Raw genomic sequence first — 14781 nt, forward strand, 5'->3', positions numbered from 1 at the left:
GCGTGCATGTGTTTTGGTGCCCGCGTGTGTGTTGTGCAGGAGGAGGAGTCCGGCTCCTCCGCCTGATAACAGGCTGCTCCTCGGCTCTCTTATCTTCCGTTCCCCGCCGTCCGAGCAGCGGATAACCTCCGGACCTGCTCCAGGATTAATTAATTCTTATGAACCTTCACTAAACGCTGCAGCGCTCCTCCCATGGTTTCCCCGGGAGACTCCCCGGCCTCTACTCGACTTTACGGAAACTTTCGGCGACCGTTTTGGGGTCTTGAAAATCATGGAAACGTGGTTTTTGAATCACGTCCTCGGCGTGTCTCTGTCGGTCCTGCTGCTGGGTCTACCGGGGCCCCTCGGGGCAGGGACCCCCAGTAACAACATCACAGACCCGGTAACGGCGGGATTTTACTCTTCACCCGCCACAGATGAACTCAGCAGCATTGAAAACAATGCAACTTCAACTTCTTCCTCCAGCGAGAGTTTATCCTCATCACAGAGGAACATCCTGCTCACACACTCCGCGGAGACACACACCGCTGCTGCTGGAAGCTTCGGTAAGACCCCTGTCACCGAGGCCTGTGTGCAACAAGTGCAACTGTTTAGAATAAGACTTATTTTAGTCACTTTATTGCTCAATATGATCATTTCTGTCCCTGGCAAATTTAGAGCTGTGTAAGTCACTACTTTTAATTTCCACAGTATTACAATGAGCATTAGGAGTATGGGCTACAATATGAATAAGACATCTCATTAATGATGCTAGCATGATAGCACTTAGAGGTGGGCTATCAATAATTTGTGTGGGATAGAAAATTATCTTACAACTTTCAAAGTAAAAAGTTCGAATTAAATCCTGTTTTTGTGGAGTAACTAAAATGTGAATGCAAAGAAAACAAATGTGTCTCTAGCACAGACTGCATGCCCTTATTGAATTCAACAGATTTGCATCCTCGACACAGTGTAATGAAACAGGTGTAATGTTCGTTTGCTTCTGTATAATAGAGCTGTCACTTTTTCAATATTTTCATTAAATATGTATGATTATTATTTTCTCAGCAAATTGATTCAAATTCAAATGTATCCAACAAACAGTTCAGTTGAACAACAGGTTTGCAAAATGAAATGTGTTAGCTCTCTCCACAACACACAGAGAACATATACATATATTCAAAATATATAAATAAAGAATACCTTTTTAACAATAACATTAAACAAACTATATAAAGATAGCACAATGAGTAATAAGGAAAACCAAAGTGTCCTTTTTTGGTAATTGTTTAAATGTATTGACTGCATTGTCTATTTGAAAATCAATTTGTACATGTGCAGCATTTAGGATAGCTTAATGCACCTGCTTACTTGATTACAGTTTTGCTCTTCAAATCTACGGTTGCTTTTATAGTTTTTTAAACACAAATACAATTTCAATCTTTTTTTAAGACTTATTTTTGGCCATTTTCACGTTTATGTAGAAAATGGGGGAGAGACAGTGCAGGTGTGAATGGCAACAAAGGGCCCCAAGGATTGAATTGGTCGGGGGCCTTGCTTAATATAGCAAGTTCACTCCACCATATATTATCATGAATACTGTCATACTTCTAATGCTACAATTTGCCACACAAGTGGTCACACAACATTATACCATTACCTCCCCACGGCATTCTGTACTATGTTTCTCTGATGCTAGATATTTGTAATTACATGTATTTATATAAGGGAGATTACTATATTGTGTCACTGGCTTCTTCATTTAAACCAAAAGTGAAGCCAAAATATACTGCATACACTGATGCAACTGAGATGTATAGACAAAACTGACTTTATGAAGAATATTATGAAGCACATCATGAAGCGTTTGGAGCTGCACAGAATGCAATGGGAGGGTCAAATGTTTTTATCAAAGGCAAAGAGTTGGTTTGAATGATAAAGTGGAAATTATTCACTTTCCTCTCCCTGATGTCACGCAGTTTCACCTTTCCTGTCACGTACCAGGGCTTTCGGGTCACAGACATCTGGTGATAAGCCAAAAACACAACCAATATATAAATTCAAAACACTGCTAGGTCATACCAGCATCCATCCTCATTAATATGCTTACCCTACTGCCTAAATGAATATACTAGCTGCAGAGCTTCTGGTATAACAGATGTGAAGAGTGACACTGACAGTCGTGTTAACAGTCAATAGCTGAGTGATAACCAGCAGAGAATCTGGGAGGGTCCCTCGATTGTTGCCAGCACCACGTTCCAGTCTGAGGTTTGTTGCCCTGACTGGATCCAGTGAGAGAAAATGAAATAATGGGAGAGACACATGCAGAGGAAGTGAGAAAGGAAAAAAAAGTGGCCCAGTTCTGCTCCCAGACTCCCAGTGGAGGGGCTGTTCTGCAGTTGAACTCTCCCCTCCTTTGGTTTTGGAAGCTGGCTGCGACGTGTTGGCTGTCAGGATGCCGTCCAGCACCGACACTCGTCCTCAGAGCGCTGTTGTTCCAGTCCTGGGCTGCTGGAGCCTGGCCAGATAACAGGCTGTCAGACAGTACAGCCTCAGTGATGGGCAGAGACACAACACACACACACACACACTTTGTACCCAGCAGACCTATGTGAGAGGTTTTATTTCCTCACAACTTGTGCAGTATAATCCATTTATCCACTCATTTGCTCACTACCTACCTACTACACATGCGTTCTTTGCAAAGACCTTACTACAAACTGCAAGTAGTACATAGTAGTAATGCACTTGTTTGGGAAGTATGTAATATATGGAGATGAACCCACAGATAATTATTACCCAACTCTGCAGGTCCCCTCTAGTTATTTTCAGCTCTTTGTTTTGGTTTAACAACGGTAAACAAAACTTGTGATAATCCCAATGTGAACTACTTACCGTGCATTAATCCACAATGTAACAAATTAAGAAAGTTAACTGAATAGAGCATGGGAGTAAGATAACGTTTTGGACTAATGTACATCCAAATGAATGCTAATGTTACCCAATGCCAGCTCAATGTGTAAAAAAGGGAACTGTTTGCTAACATGCTGTTCCCCATATCAACTTAAAAAATCATGTGAATGTCTTACAGATCCAGATTTCAAGTTTAAAATGATTCTCTTTTCTGATGTTAACATTAGTTTTGATAACACCAGTGGATTGGTCATTAGACAAGAATTACAATTATACCATTACAGTTTTGGTGGCCTTTAAAACACTCATCTTGTATTTTCATTATCATCCTTTCTTTCTACGTGTTTTTCTTGTTTATCTCAACTGCCAAAAGGAATCAGTTAAAAATATATATCTAAAAACAATCTATTTTCTATTGCAACATTCGTTTTGACACTTCTGATGATGTTTGGGTGGTTTATTTTGTCACTAAACAACATCTTAAAGCCGGGCTAAAAACAAACTCCACAGCCACTGAGTATGAAACACGCCCATGCTCATGGTGACAGTTTTCTGCCAGAGCCTTGTGCTCACTCAGCTTTAGGAAGGAAACGGTTGATTCCCAGTGGAGACAGTTACCGCCATATTTAGGACCTCAAACCTTTGTTAAAGCAGACAAGCCTGGCTGCCAGTTGTTCTCCACCCAAAATCATTGCTGCTGCAGCAAACAACAGCTCTTCTGACAGCATCTTCCCCCTTTCTGCAGTCTGGTGAGCGCCCTCTGGTGGCCACAGCTGAAAGTGAGCTGCAATGTGTACAGTTGGTGATTGAAAGTGCAGAAACAGCCAGATACAATACAATACATTACAGCTTTATTTATAAAGCACTTTAAAACCTCCAGACCAAAGTGCTGTACAGTCAAATAAACAAAGGAAACATGCAAAAAAAATCACACAGCTTAGCTCACACACCATAAAACAAGTACAAGTAAAAACAATAGACAATTTATAAGCAATAAAAGCAACTACAAGATGTCAATACGCTAAGGAGAAGAGGTGGGTTTTCAGAAGCGATTTAAAAACAAACAGTGTGGCGGCCTGTCTGATATGCATGGGCAGATTATTCCACAGTGTGGGAGCCGCTACAGAGAAAGAACGGTCCCCTCTGAGCTTAGACCTGGTTCTGGGCACATTCAGGAGCAGTTGATCAGCTGACTTAAATATTGTTAATATTGATAATACTTGATTTTCTCATTTTTTTTCCAAATAAGCAAGTGATACAAAGCATGTCCATTCGGTTCAAATCTCCATTTCCATCCCTCCTCTCTCCAACCCACCCCCATAACCCATTGAGTTACAGGTTACAGAGTACATTAATAATAAATAAAGAGGAAGAATAATGCGATTGTACTGTTTGGTACTGAATTATTGCCAGGAGGAAGGGGGTACAAATAAAATATATTAATACTTTTTTTCTTTTTCCACAGACACTGAGCAGACACAGACCTTCACTGAAACAAGCAGCATGTCATTAGAGGCCGTGAGTCTGTCTACTGGGCCACTCTCCTCCACCCTTGTTGTCGCCTCCACTGAGGCCGGCAGCAGCACCAGCGGCGGCGGCGGCAGCACCAGCGGCGGCGGCGGCAGCACCAGCGGCGGCAGCACCAGCGGCGGCGGCGGCAGCACCAGCGGCGGCAGCACCAGCGGCAGTGGCGGCGGCGCCAGCACCGGCGCCAGCACCGGCGCCAGCACCGGCGGAAGCACCGGCGGAAGCACCGGCGGAAGCACCGGCGGCGGAAGCACCGGCGGCGGAAGCACCGGCGGCGGAAGCAGCAGCAGCAGCAGAGGCGGCGGCAGCAGAGGCGGCGGCAGCAGCAGCACCGGCGGAAGCACCGGCGCCAGCACCGGCGCCAGCACCGGCGCCAGCACCGGCGGAAGCACCGGCGGAAGCACCGGCGGAAGCACCGGCGGCAGCACCGGCGGCAGCACCGGCGCCAGCACCGGCGGAAGCACCGGCGCCAGCACCGGCGGAAGCACCGGCGGAAGCACCGGCGGAAGCACCGGCGGAAGCAGCAGCAGCAGCAGCAGCGGCAGCGGCGGCGGCAGCAGCAGCACCAGCACCGGCGGCAGCACCGGCGGAAGCACCGGCGGACGCACCGGCGGCAGCACCGGCGGACGCACCGGCGGCAGCACCGGCGGAAGCACCGGCGGCAGCACCGGCGGAAGCACCGGCGCCAGCACCGGCGCCAGCACCGGCGCCAGCACCGGCGGCAGCAGCAGCAGCAGCAGCAGCAGCAGCGGCGGCAGCACCAGCGGCGGCGGCGGCGGCGGCGGCGGCGGCGGCGGCAGCACGAGCGGCAGCAGCGGCACCAGCAGCAGCAACGGCGGCGGCAGCGGAAGCAGCAGCAGCGGCGGCGGCAGCAGCAGCAGCAGCAGCAGGGACTGGAAGGACTCCACCCTCACAGACCGGGTGACAGGCGCCTCCCCCGCTGTCTCCTGGGAGGCTTCTTCCCAGATGATGACAGATGAGGCCAGACTCCCTCAGGACAGCCCGGACACCACCCTCAGACAAGGAGATGCTTGGACGTCCCACACAGCCGTCCACACCGACAGCACCTACACCTCCACCGACATCAGCCGCGCTGGGGAGAGGACCCTGCTGTCCGTCACCTCCTCTTCCAGCAACCACACCTCCTCCGCCTTTACAGAGGACTCCAACTCCCATCAGGCCCCCTCCACCTTGAGTATTTCTGCTACAGACACTGAGGACTACACCCGCAGCGCCCTGTCCACCAGGACTGACAGCGGGGACACAACAGACCTACAACACAGTACCAGCTCCTTTAAGGCGGGATTTCCAGAGACCGGGAGTTCAGGAGGGACCCAGAGTTTAACCGGACAACCTAATGCTACCGACCCTCGATACACCGCCACATCAGAGGAGACCTCCGACTCGACGCCTCCTCTCAGAGTGACGGAGCTCAGCACTGAGAGATCTGAAGTGTCCGTGTCCTCCTCACCATCCGTCACCTCGCCTGCAGGAGGTCCTGTAAACGTCTCCTGGACAGAGCAGGGGCGGGGCTTCAGTGTGACAGCCTCCACTGAGTCCTCCAGCGGGGGGCACAGCTCCAGCACCCAGAACCAGGAGGGCACTGAGGGGGCTTCAGCCCACACCAGGGAGGACCTCGGGGACGTGGGCCTGACCATAGCGCCCCCTACTGTCAGCAGTGGAACATCGGAAGTGGACCGTCCGCTAACGGACACTCCAGTGCTGGTTACTGAGGCCTTCCTCACCACCACAGCTGGTACTGTTACAGACAGGTACGTTTTTATAATTATTTAATAAACAATAGTATATGTTTTTCAGAACATCTAGGAAAGAGCAAAAAATGAACTCATACATAATATATATTATTTTCTAATTCATTCCGAATGCTGCTTAGACTAGTTGCAGTGTGATAGTATCACCAATATACAAATACGGACTTCTAGCAACTTTTTGAACTACTATTGTTTGAAAAGAGTTAAAGACACCACACACAACACACTGCTCTTTTTGATCCACAACGTTAATTGAGACTTATCTCCGAGGAGATTATACCATGTTGAATGGCAGACAGAATTGCAAAGTGAAAGCGAGTCTTATAGGGAACCAATCTAAACGCATATCATTTGAGTACCTTGCATCTTGCAGTGAACCATTTTAACTCTGAATGATCATTTAAAGCAAAAATATATTTTGCTACTCAACAAAGTATCTTGCTGATTGAAAGTTTGAAACATCAACTCTAGCACCCGCCGCTGACTGAAGCCTTCTTTTGTTTAATATGAGCAATAACGTCCTCATTTTTTGTAGATGAAAATAATTTGTACATACTTATTTCTGTTAAAGATTTGATGTATTCAATTTCTCTTTAACAGACCAAAGATAATAGAGGAAGACACTTTTAAAGCCACTTCCTCCTCGACCACCACCACCACCACCTCCACTCCTCTAGCTCCAACCTCATCCTCCGGGTTCAGCAGCACCGCCATCAGCTCTACCACAGACTCGCCCCCCGAGGCCACCGTCCCGTACACTACCCCCTCCACTACCCCCTCCACTACCCCCTCCACTACCCCCTCCACTACCCACTTCACCACCTCCTCCACCCTGGCCCTGCTGACCTCTGCAGCTCACCCGACTCACCGGGTGTCCCCCAGCCAAACCCAGGGGCCCTCAACTGGGATGGATAACCCCACAAGCGCCACCACCCTGCAGATGGAAACCAGCACCAGCACGCCGGGAATCACCACGACTCAAAGCCACATAACCACCACCTACACCACCAGCACCCCCACCAAGAGTACAGAGGCTCTGCAGACCCCCGGGAAGAAACAGACAGAGGGGGGAACAACACAGCTGGTGGGGACCACTTCACCCACCAAGGCACCAACACCACCAACACCACCAAGTCAGTGTTTTGTACTTACTTAATTTCCAGATGACCAACCTTGACATGTCGTTTCCACACACGATGTGTCCCAGATTATATTTTCTTGCATGTGTATCCATTGTTTTGAAACATTATATTTGCAGAGTAGATAAAATAATTGAACACTTATATTATTCAAATGTGCTTTAAAGAAGAATTACAAAAAAACATAACGACATATAATTTCCAAAACTGTTTTTATGTTGAAATAGTCTTTGTATTTGTTGGCATTTCAAAACAACATCAACAAACAGTTTTCTCTCCCACTTGCCACACAGAGTGAGGCAAGCAACTGTTATAAAGAGGCAGTCAAACGGCAACACCATTTTCATCATAACATCATAAAGTATGAATTCAAAGCGGCATTCAAAAGCCTCATCTCATACGTAGAATGTAAAATAAATGACATCAAAAAAGGATTAAACATTCAAGATAATGTTAAGACATTATTTTAGATGTTGGCAAATTAAAACTGTAGTTGATGTCCTGCATAGGGTTTGGTGTAATACTTTACTACAGAACGATTAGCGGTAGATTCAAAGGCAGTTTAGTTTGTTCAAACTGCAGATCTGTTCTCTAATGTCTGAAGAAGGTGCTTTCTTTTCCTTGATGCATTTCGAAATCCTCGAAATGTCTCTACTTAATTATATGTTTGGAAAACTGAGTAACAATGCAAAGAAGGAAACCTATCGCAGAAATAGAAAAGTATCCATATAAAAAGAGATTGATGAGCCGTAAAGAATATCAGTATGAAACAACTGTCAAATGATTACACTGTTTTGAACTATTTGAATGGCTTTTGTGTTCTCTCTGAACTGCAGGAAACCCTTGTGTGTCAAACCCTTGTATGAACGGAGGGATGTGTGTGAGCTATTTAGGGCATCAGTTCACCTGCCACTGTCAGCAGGCATGGACCGGACTGACCTGCAACCAGGGTGAGCTGCTCTCTCATTACTCGCAACACTATCAGCATGCACTTTAACGGCTGTGTTTCAATTTAAGCAAGCATGACATATCCAGCAAAGCATAATGAAAACGCTCTTTATCTAATATAATGCAGAGGATTATGATACGTGTCAAGGTTTCAGTGAGAACCCTTTCAGAAATGGTTTTGTAATATGTCCATGTGCTTGTGTTTCCAGATGTGGATGAGTGTGAGAGGGACCCCTGCCCCGTCGGCTCCAGATGTGTGAACACCAGAGGGTCCTTCAGCTGCGAGTGTCCGCTCGGCTTCGACCTGGAGGACGGGCGCACCTGCACCAGAGGTAAAACCCTCTAATACATAACAGAATCACGGCCCTACGAACAAATATGGTACATCTACTACACATTCTAGAAAGAAAAATTAAAAAAATCGAACAGATTGTAGATAAAATTGTGGAAAATATGTACACTTCAATATAAAACAACAGCCGAGGAATAGTATAAATAAGAATGTTTTGATATGCTTAGTTTGAATAGGTAAATACAGTATCAATGCCGGAGTATTGCAAAGTTGAATACTTGCAAACAGTTTTTTCACTCATAAGTCAATATTGCACGGTTGAATATATATAAATAAAAACATTCGATATAGTTGCTAACTATTTTGAGAATATAAAGATAATGCATAAGTTGTTTCCCCTAAAGCCAACAGTATTTCTCCCTCCGTAGCAAAGACGTTTCTGGGAACATTCAAAGTCAACAGGCTGCCACATGACCCTCTTATCTTCAAGAGCTCCACCATGCATGAGATCCAGAGAGAGATCATCCAGCTGGTGAGAGGCCGTCCACATCACCCTGTGTCCCTGCTCTTTCTGATAACATCTCCATTAGGCCTATGTGTACTGTACCTGCTACTCACTCTCTCCCTGTTTCCCCCCCTCAGCTCAATGCTTCGTTGTCAGTCCTACGAGGTTACAGCCGCTCAATGCTGACTAAGAAGTAAGTCCTTGCCGTAGTTGAACGTGTTATTCTTGTACTTTTTCTGTCATTTCTAAAATCACAAGATGAAAAAGATGAAAACATTAACATTTATACGCCTGGATTAGAAGAAAAACTAAGGAAGACAAAACAACCTTCTTTTTTTGACTGAACGATGCAACATGGACATTTTGCCACCTCTGTTTTGACATCTGACCTTTTCCCCCACAGAGAAGAGGACGGGGTTCATATCTCAGCTGTCAACATGTTTTCCACTTCCACCGATGTGACGAGCGCGGAGGTTAACAACAGCATCCAGATGTCTCTCAGCAACTGCAGCTCCTCTCTGGCCCACTGCCGCATGGTGCTGCACCACCAGCTCACTTATCATGGTAAACTTCATAGACAATTATTATAATAAACATTATTCTTTTTTTCTGTGCTCATTTTTTAACTGGTTTCTCTTACCATGAGTAGCTGTGAGTTTGTTTACAGCCACTAGAGGGCATAATAAAGCTGTACACAGTTGCTGAAGTTACATCATTACATCACTCAGAAACGTCATCATACAGCTGTGTGCAATAACTTACTTATTGACTTGTTTACATTTTGTACTGCCTTGACCATATTGTTCTTGTATTTGTATGGTAATGTTGTATTGTTTTTTAAGCGTACTGTTCAATGTATCATAGGTCCAATTTAAAGTCACTTTATATATGATATATTAAAAGTTTTAGCTTGTATTGTGAAAATTATACTTATACTGTCTGTTATGTGTGATTGCACCATCGGGAATGCTTGGAATTTCGCTGTGTGTAGTAGGGCTGTGCGATTATGACAAAAATCATAATCACGATTATTTTGGTCAATAATTGATATCACGATTATTAAATACGATTATTCATTGACTTTGAAAACATCCATTTATTGAACTTTTAAATACAAATAATAATTTGAACAGTATCTTTTTAACTGTTTCCCTGAGCGTATAATTCAACTGAAAAACCAATACTAAAATAAATAAAATAAATGATACATTTATATCTACATTTAAATAAATAATATCAAAATAATGAATACCAATAAACAAGATCAACAAATATTTTGGAGCGCACTTCAACAAGCTACTAAACATATATAAATATGATGAATACAAATAAATTAGATCAAATATGTTGCAGTGCAGTCACAACCTAGCAAAGCAAAATAATCGTTTTTTTCTATTATGTTGTTTTCGTAATTGTGGCAGGCCAAAATCGTAATTGCGATTAAAATACGATGAATTGCACAGCCCTAGTGTGTAGTGACAATAAAGGAATCTAATCTAATCTATATTTCACTACGCTTTACTACAGGAAATCATACAGTAACAGCGAATACAAGCATGTAATACCATGAAAATATAACAACACTGAATTAAGATAATCTGAGGGAAACAAGGAGGCTGGTTTGGTGTTTTCTGACATCCTGGTGTGAGAGACGGAGAGCAGATTCCTGTGTTGTTGCAGAAGTCATGATTAGTTGTGTCCACTCTGTGTTCCAGCGGAAAGTCTGTGTGTGGCCCAGAAGACCGAGTGTGACGCAGAGCGCTCCTTCTGCACGGACAGCAGCGGCACGGCCAGCTGCCAGTGTCTCCACGGATACTACAAACACACCCCCGACGACCTGTCCTGCTTAGGTGAGCCGAGTGCCCATTTTTACTATTGTTTATGCTTTATTCACACATTTCTGCATACGTGTAGACAATTTGGACAGTTTCTTTTCACCAGGCTGTCAGGAGGCTGTACTCTCTCACCTCCCTCCCCCCTCTCCCCCCTGCCCCCACTGGACTTTAACACCTCCCACACACTCAGACACTCAAATCCAGCACCAGACACTTTTTACGCTGCTATGGGCAATCTTGCACTAATGTACATTTCCCAAGATATTGAAGTGACTGTTATTTTGTATATATTGATTGTTGTGCGTTTATTTATGTCTTAATGTGTGCATATGTATACATGTGTCTGTTGATTGTGTTTATATATAGGGTATACATATTTTTATATATATTTGTATTTTTGTATTCGGGATTGTTGGAAACGTAATTTCGATCTCTCTGGCTGTACACACAAACTGAAAGATTGATAATAAAGTTGACTTTGACTTTTGATAAAATAAGTAGAAACATATATGTTATTGATTTACAAAACGTTAAACAGGCACAAATAAGTTACAGGCAAGAAAGAAGAGTTAAAGTAAATAACAATGAGGTGGAAAAAAAGGATAATGCTAAAAGAAAAGCAAGAGGGATATAAGAAGAAAAGTGAAGAGCTTCTTTTCAACAGAACATGTCTGTTTCAGAATGTGGGGATGGCTACAAGCTGGAAAATGACACCTGTGTTCCGTAAGTTGATTTATTTGTTCCTTTCAGTACTGATAAGTTATTCTGTACGATTCAAATCCAAATTCTCACTGCAGACTCTGGGTCTACTTTACAGGTGCATGTTCGGATTTGGAGGATTCAACTGTGGGAATTGTAAGTGGCTTTTAAACTCAGCTTTAATAGAGGATGCTTTTGTAAACAAATCTCACATTTGATTTAATCATATAAGCATTCAAATGTTGTGATTTCATATTTCAGTTTACAAGCTGATTGCAATCGTGGTGTCGCCGGCAGGGGGCGCTATGCTCCTCATCCTCATCATCGCTCTCATTGTCGTCTGTTGCAAGTGAGTTGCTGTTATTCATTTAGCACAGAAATGTGTTTTCGTTTGCATTCAATTTGTCTTTTTTATTCCTAAACTGACATTTTCTATTAGATTATTTATTTGTTGTACCCACTAATCTGCCTTTCTCTACTGTATTTTCAAGATGCAGATTAAAAAACAAGTGATCGTTTAAGCATCAGTTCACCCAAATGAGCAAAACACACATTTCTTCCCTTTCAATGATTTGATGAAGTGAATCAGCTTGATGGAATGTGGCAAAGGTTTCACTTTTATAAACACGTTTGATCTCCAAGGAAAGACAAGAACGACATAAACAAGATCATCTTCAAGAGTGGCGACATGCAGATGTCCCCGTATGCGGACTTCCCCAAAAATAACCGCATATCCACGGAGTGGGGCAGGGAGACCATCGAGATGCAAGAGAACGGCAGCACCAAGAACCTGCTTCAGATGACTGACATTTACTACTCTGTAAGTGGACATACGACACTACTCTCATTTCTATCTCACACACCTTCATTCGTCTTCATTGTTCAAGTTAAGGCTTTGACTTTTGTGTTTGAATACCACTGATAAATACCTATATAAGTCAAAAACAAACATCTCAAACATTATTGTTCTTTTCTGTGCTCTTTTCCTCAGCCTGCGCTACGTAACTCAGACCTGGAGAGAAACGGCCTGTACCCGTTTACAGGCCTGCCGGGGTCCCGCCATTCGTGCATCTACCCCGCCCAGTGGAACCCGTCCTTCATCAGTGAAGATTCACGAAGAAGAGACTACTTCTAACTGCCCCACCTTGATCACACACACACACACACACACACACACACACACACACGCACCCAGAGAATGGCCATCTCTTCTACTGATAATTATGATGCGTTATAATGGGTGTCTCTCACGGTCAGAATGCTACCTAGCACCCATTTGACCATCAGCATTCAGGGTGGCATACAGGTGTGAATGCAGGTGTGTGTGTAAGTGTGTGTGTGTCTACGTGTGTGTGGATGTGGAAGTGCTCACTTTTTGCAAGTGAAATGTGTCCCATAGTGTTATTGTGTGACCATTTCAGTGTTTTTGCATGTTTTAGCTCATTTACTTCAACTCACACATTGCATTTCTGCTGTTTTGTTAAAGACTGTTTAATGTGTTTTGATGTGCCTCCCAGACAGCCACTGATTCTCATTTACTTCACTGTGGAAAACAATTAGCAGACGCTTGAAACGTGCGTGAGGTAGGTGATCCATGACAGTAAACAATCATATCTGCCGCGTTGCTGCCTGGTAATGCACTGCAGATTATCGTGAAAAAATCTGCTCTGCATTAATGCACAATGATTATTAATGCAGATGTGATGTTTACTCATTAGACAGGAATCATTGGAATGTGGGAAAACACGTTAAAATAATATAGAAAACAACAGTGATATAATCTGTATGTGATTTGTAGCAAATAGAACATGCAAAAACATGGAAATGGTCCTTTGAGTGCTGAAATATGAAAATGTGCCTGCTACTGCTGTGATTCAAAAGTATTTCTTTAATGATTCCATTAAGTATTGATTGAACAAGACCATATAAAACCACTGAAGTATGCACAAAGGTTGGTTTAATGCCAATAGAAACTGAGGAATGACTGAATTCTGATGCCAATGTTTATTTATTCCCTCTATGTCCAAGTCCCTGACATGTAGCACAATGGACATCCCATACACACTGACAGACCAGAGAGGGTGTGTGTGTGTGTGTGTGTGTGTGTGTGTGTGTGTGTGTGTGTGTGTGTGTGTGTGTGTGTGTGTGTGTGTGTGTGTGTGTGTGTGTGTGTGTGTGTGTGTGTGTGTGTGTGTGTGTGTGTGTGTGGTGTGTGTGTGTGTGTGTGTGTCTGTGTGTGTGTGTGTGGTGTGTGTGTGTGTGTGTGTGGTGAGATTAACTGTATACCAGAAGGATTATAACTGTTAATGAGTGTTTCACTGTAAAGATTGTAAATAGTATCATAATTAGTTTGCCGTTTCTGACATGTATATTTTTATGTGACTGTTTACCTTCTTTGTGTTTATATATGATCTGTTGATTCTGGCGTTTTAGTCAGACGTTTCTTATTTAAATAAAAAAAATTGCACAACACTCCATTCGAAGAAATATTTTTTCCAGGTATTTCAAATACTTACATTTTTTTTTATTAACACCGTTTGGGTTTTTTCAACAGTTTTCCATGTAATTCATATAGATTTAAATTGTTCAAACATTACATTTGTTCTTTAAGTGTTAATGCACATTTAAATTATTGTGAAATGTACTTTACATTATAAAAAACAAAATAATACAACATATGTGTCTTTGTGCCCTGATTTGCACAAAGATGTGTGTTCTATGTGAATATTTCTTTATTTGTGGAAAAAGTGTTTTACATGAACTCAACTCACGGTCCATTGAAGTTGGTTTCCTGTAGCGTGATGTATGGCCATTAGCTAGCAACGTAGGGCTCACCACTGCATTTGGATACTTTAACAATGTTGCATACTGGGGTCAGACTCAGCCCCTTTTTCTTTAACCCTTGTGTGGTGTTCATATTTTTGTTATTCAGCCAGTGTTCGTGGGTCTGGTGGACCCGCTGCCTTTTTGGGTTTCAATTCAACACAATCAAACTATTTTATGTTAAAATACTCAACAGATGTTTACTTCATCTCAATTACAAGCAATATAAACAGCATATATGGTTAATATTTGCCCTTTTGTTAGATCACATTAATGAATTCAAGTGCTACTTGTTTTTTTGCCCGCTGACCGACTGGTCCTGTGGCTCATCTTTTCTTTGTAACTAGCT

The 14781-nt window shown here is 43.3% G+C and overlaps 1 protein-coding gene across 1 annotated transcript; it reads left to right on the plus strand.

Moving 5' to 3' along the window:
• The first annotated feature begins 5225 nt into the window (after window positions 1–5225).
• Window positions 5226–13747, plus strand: heg1 (heart development protein with EGF-like domains 1). The gene is made up of 13 exons (XM_034134397.1): window positions 5226–6191; window positions 6792–7324; window positions 8167–8280; window positions 8488–8610; window positions 8999–9102; window positions 9213–9268; window positions 9479–9639; window positions 10791–10925; window positions 11591–11633; window positions 11728–11765; window positions 11871–11958; window positions 12252–12429; window positions 12601–13747. The coding sequence occupies exons 1-13, from the start codon at window positions 5386–5388 to the stop codon at window positions 12742–12744; spliced, it is 2523 nt and encodes an 840-aa protein (XP_033990288.1). The 5' UTR covers window positions 5226–5385; the 3' UTR covers window positions 12745–13747.
• The last annotated feature ends 1034 nt before the right edge of the window (window positions 13748–14781 follow it).

This window comes from Trematomus bernacchii, unplaced genomic scaffold, assembly GCF_902827165.1.
Source record: "Trematomus bernacchii unplaced genomic scaffold, fTreBer1.1, whole genome shotgun sequence".
NCBI classification, from domain to species: Eukaryota; Metazoa; Chordata; class Actinopteri; order Perciformes; family Nototheniidae; genus Trematomus; species Trematomus bernacchii.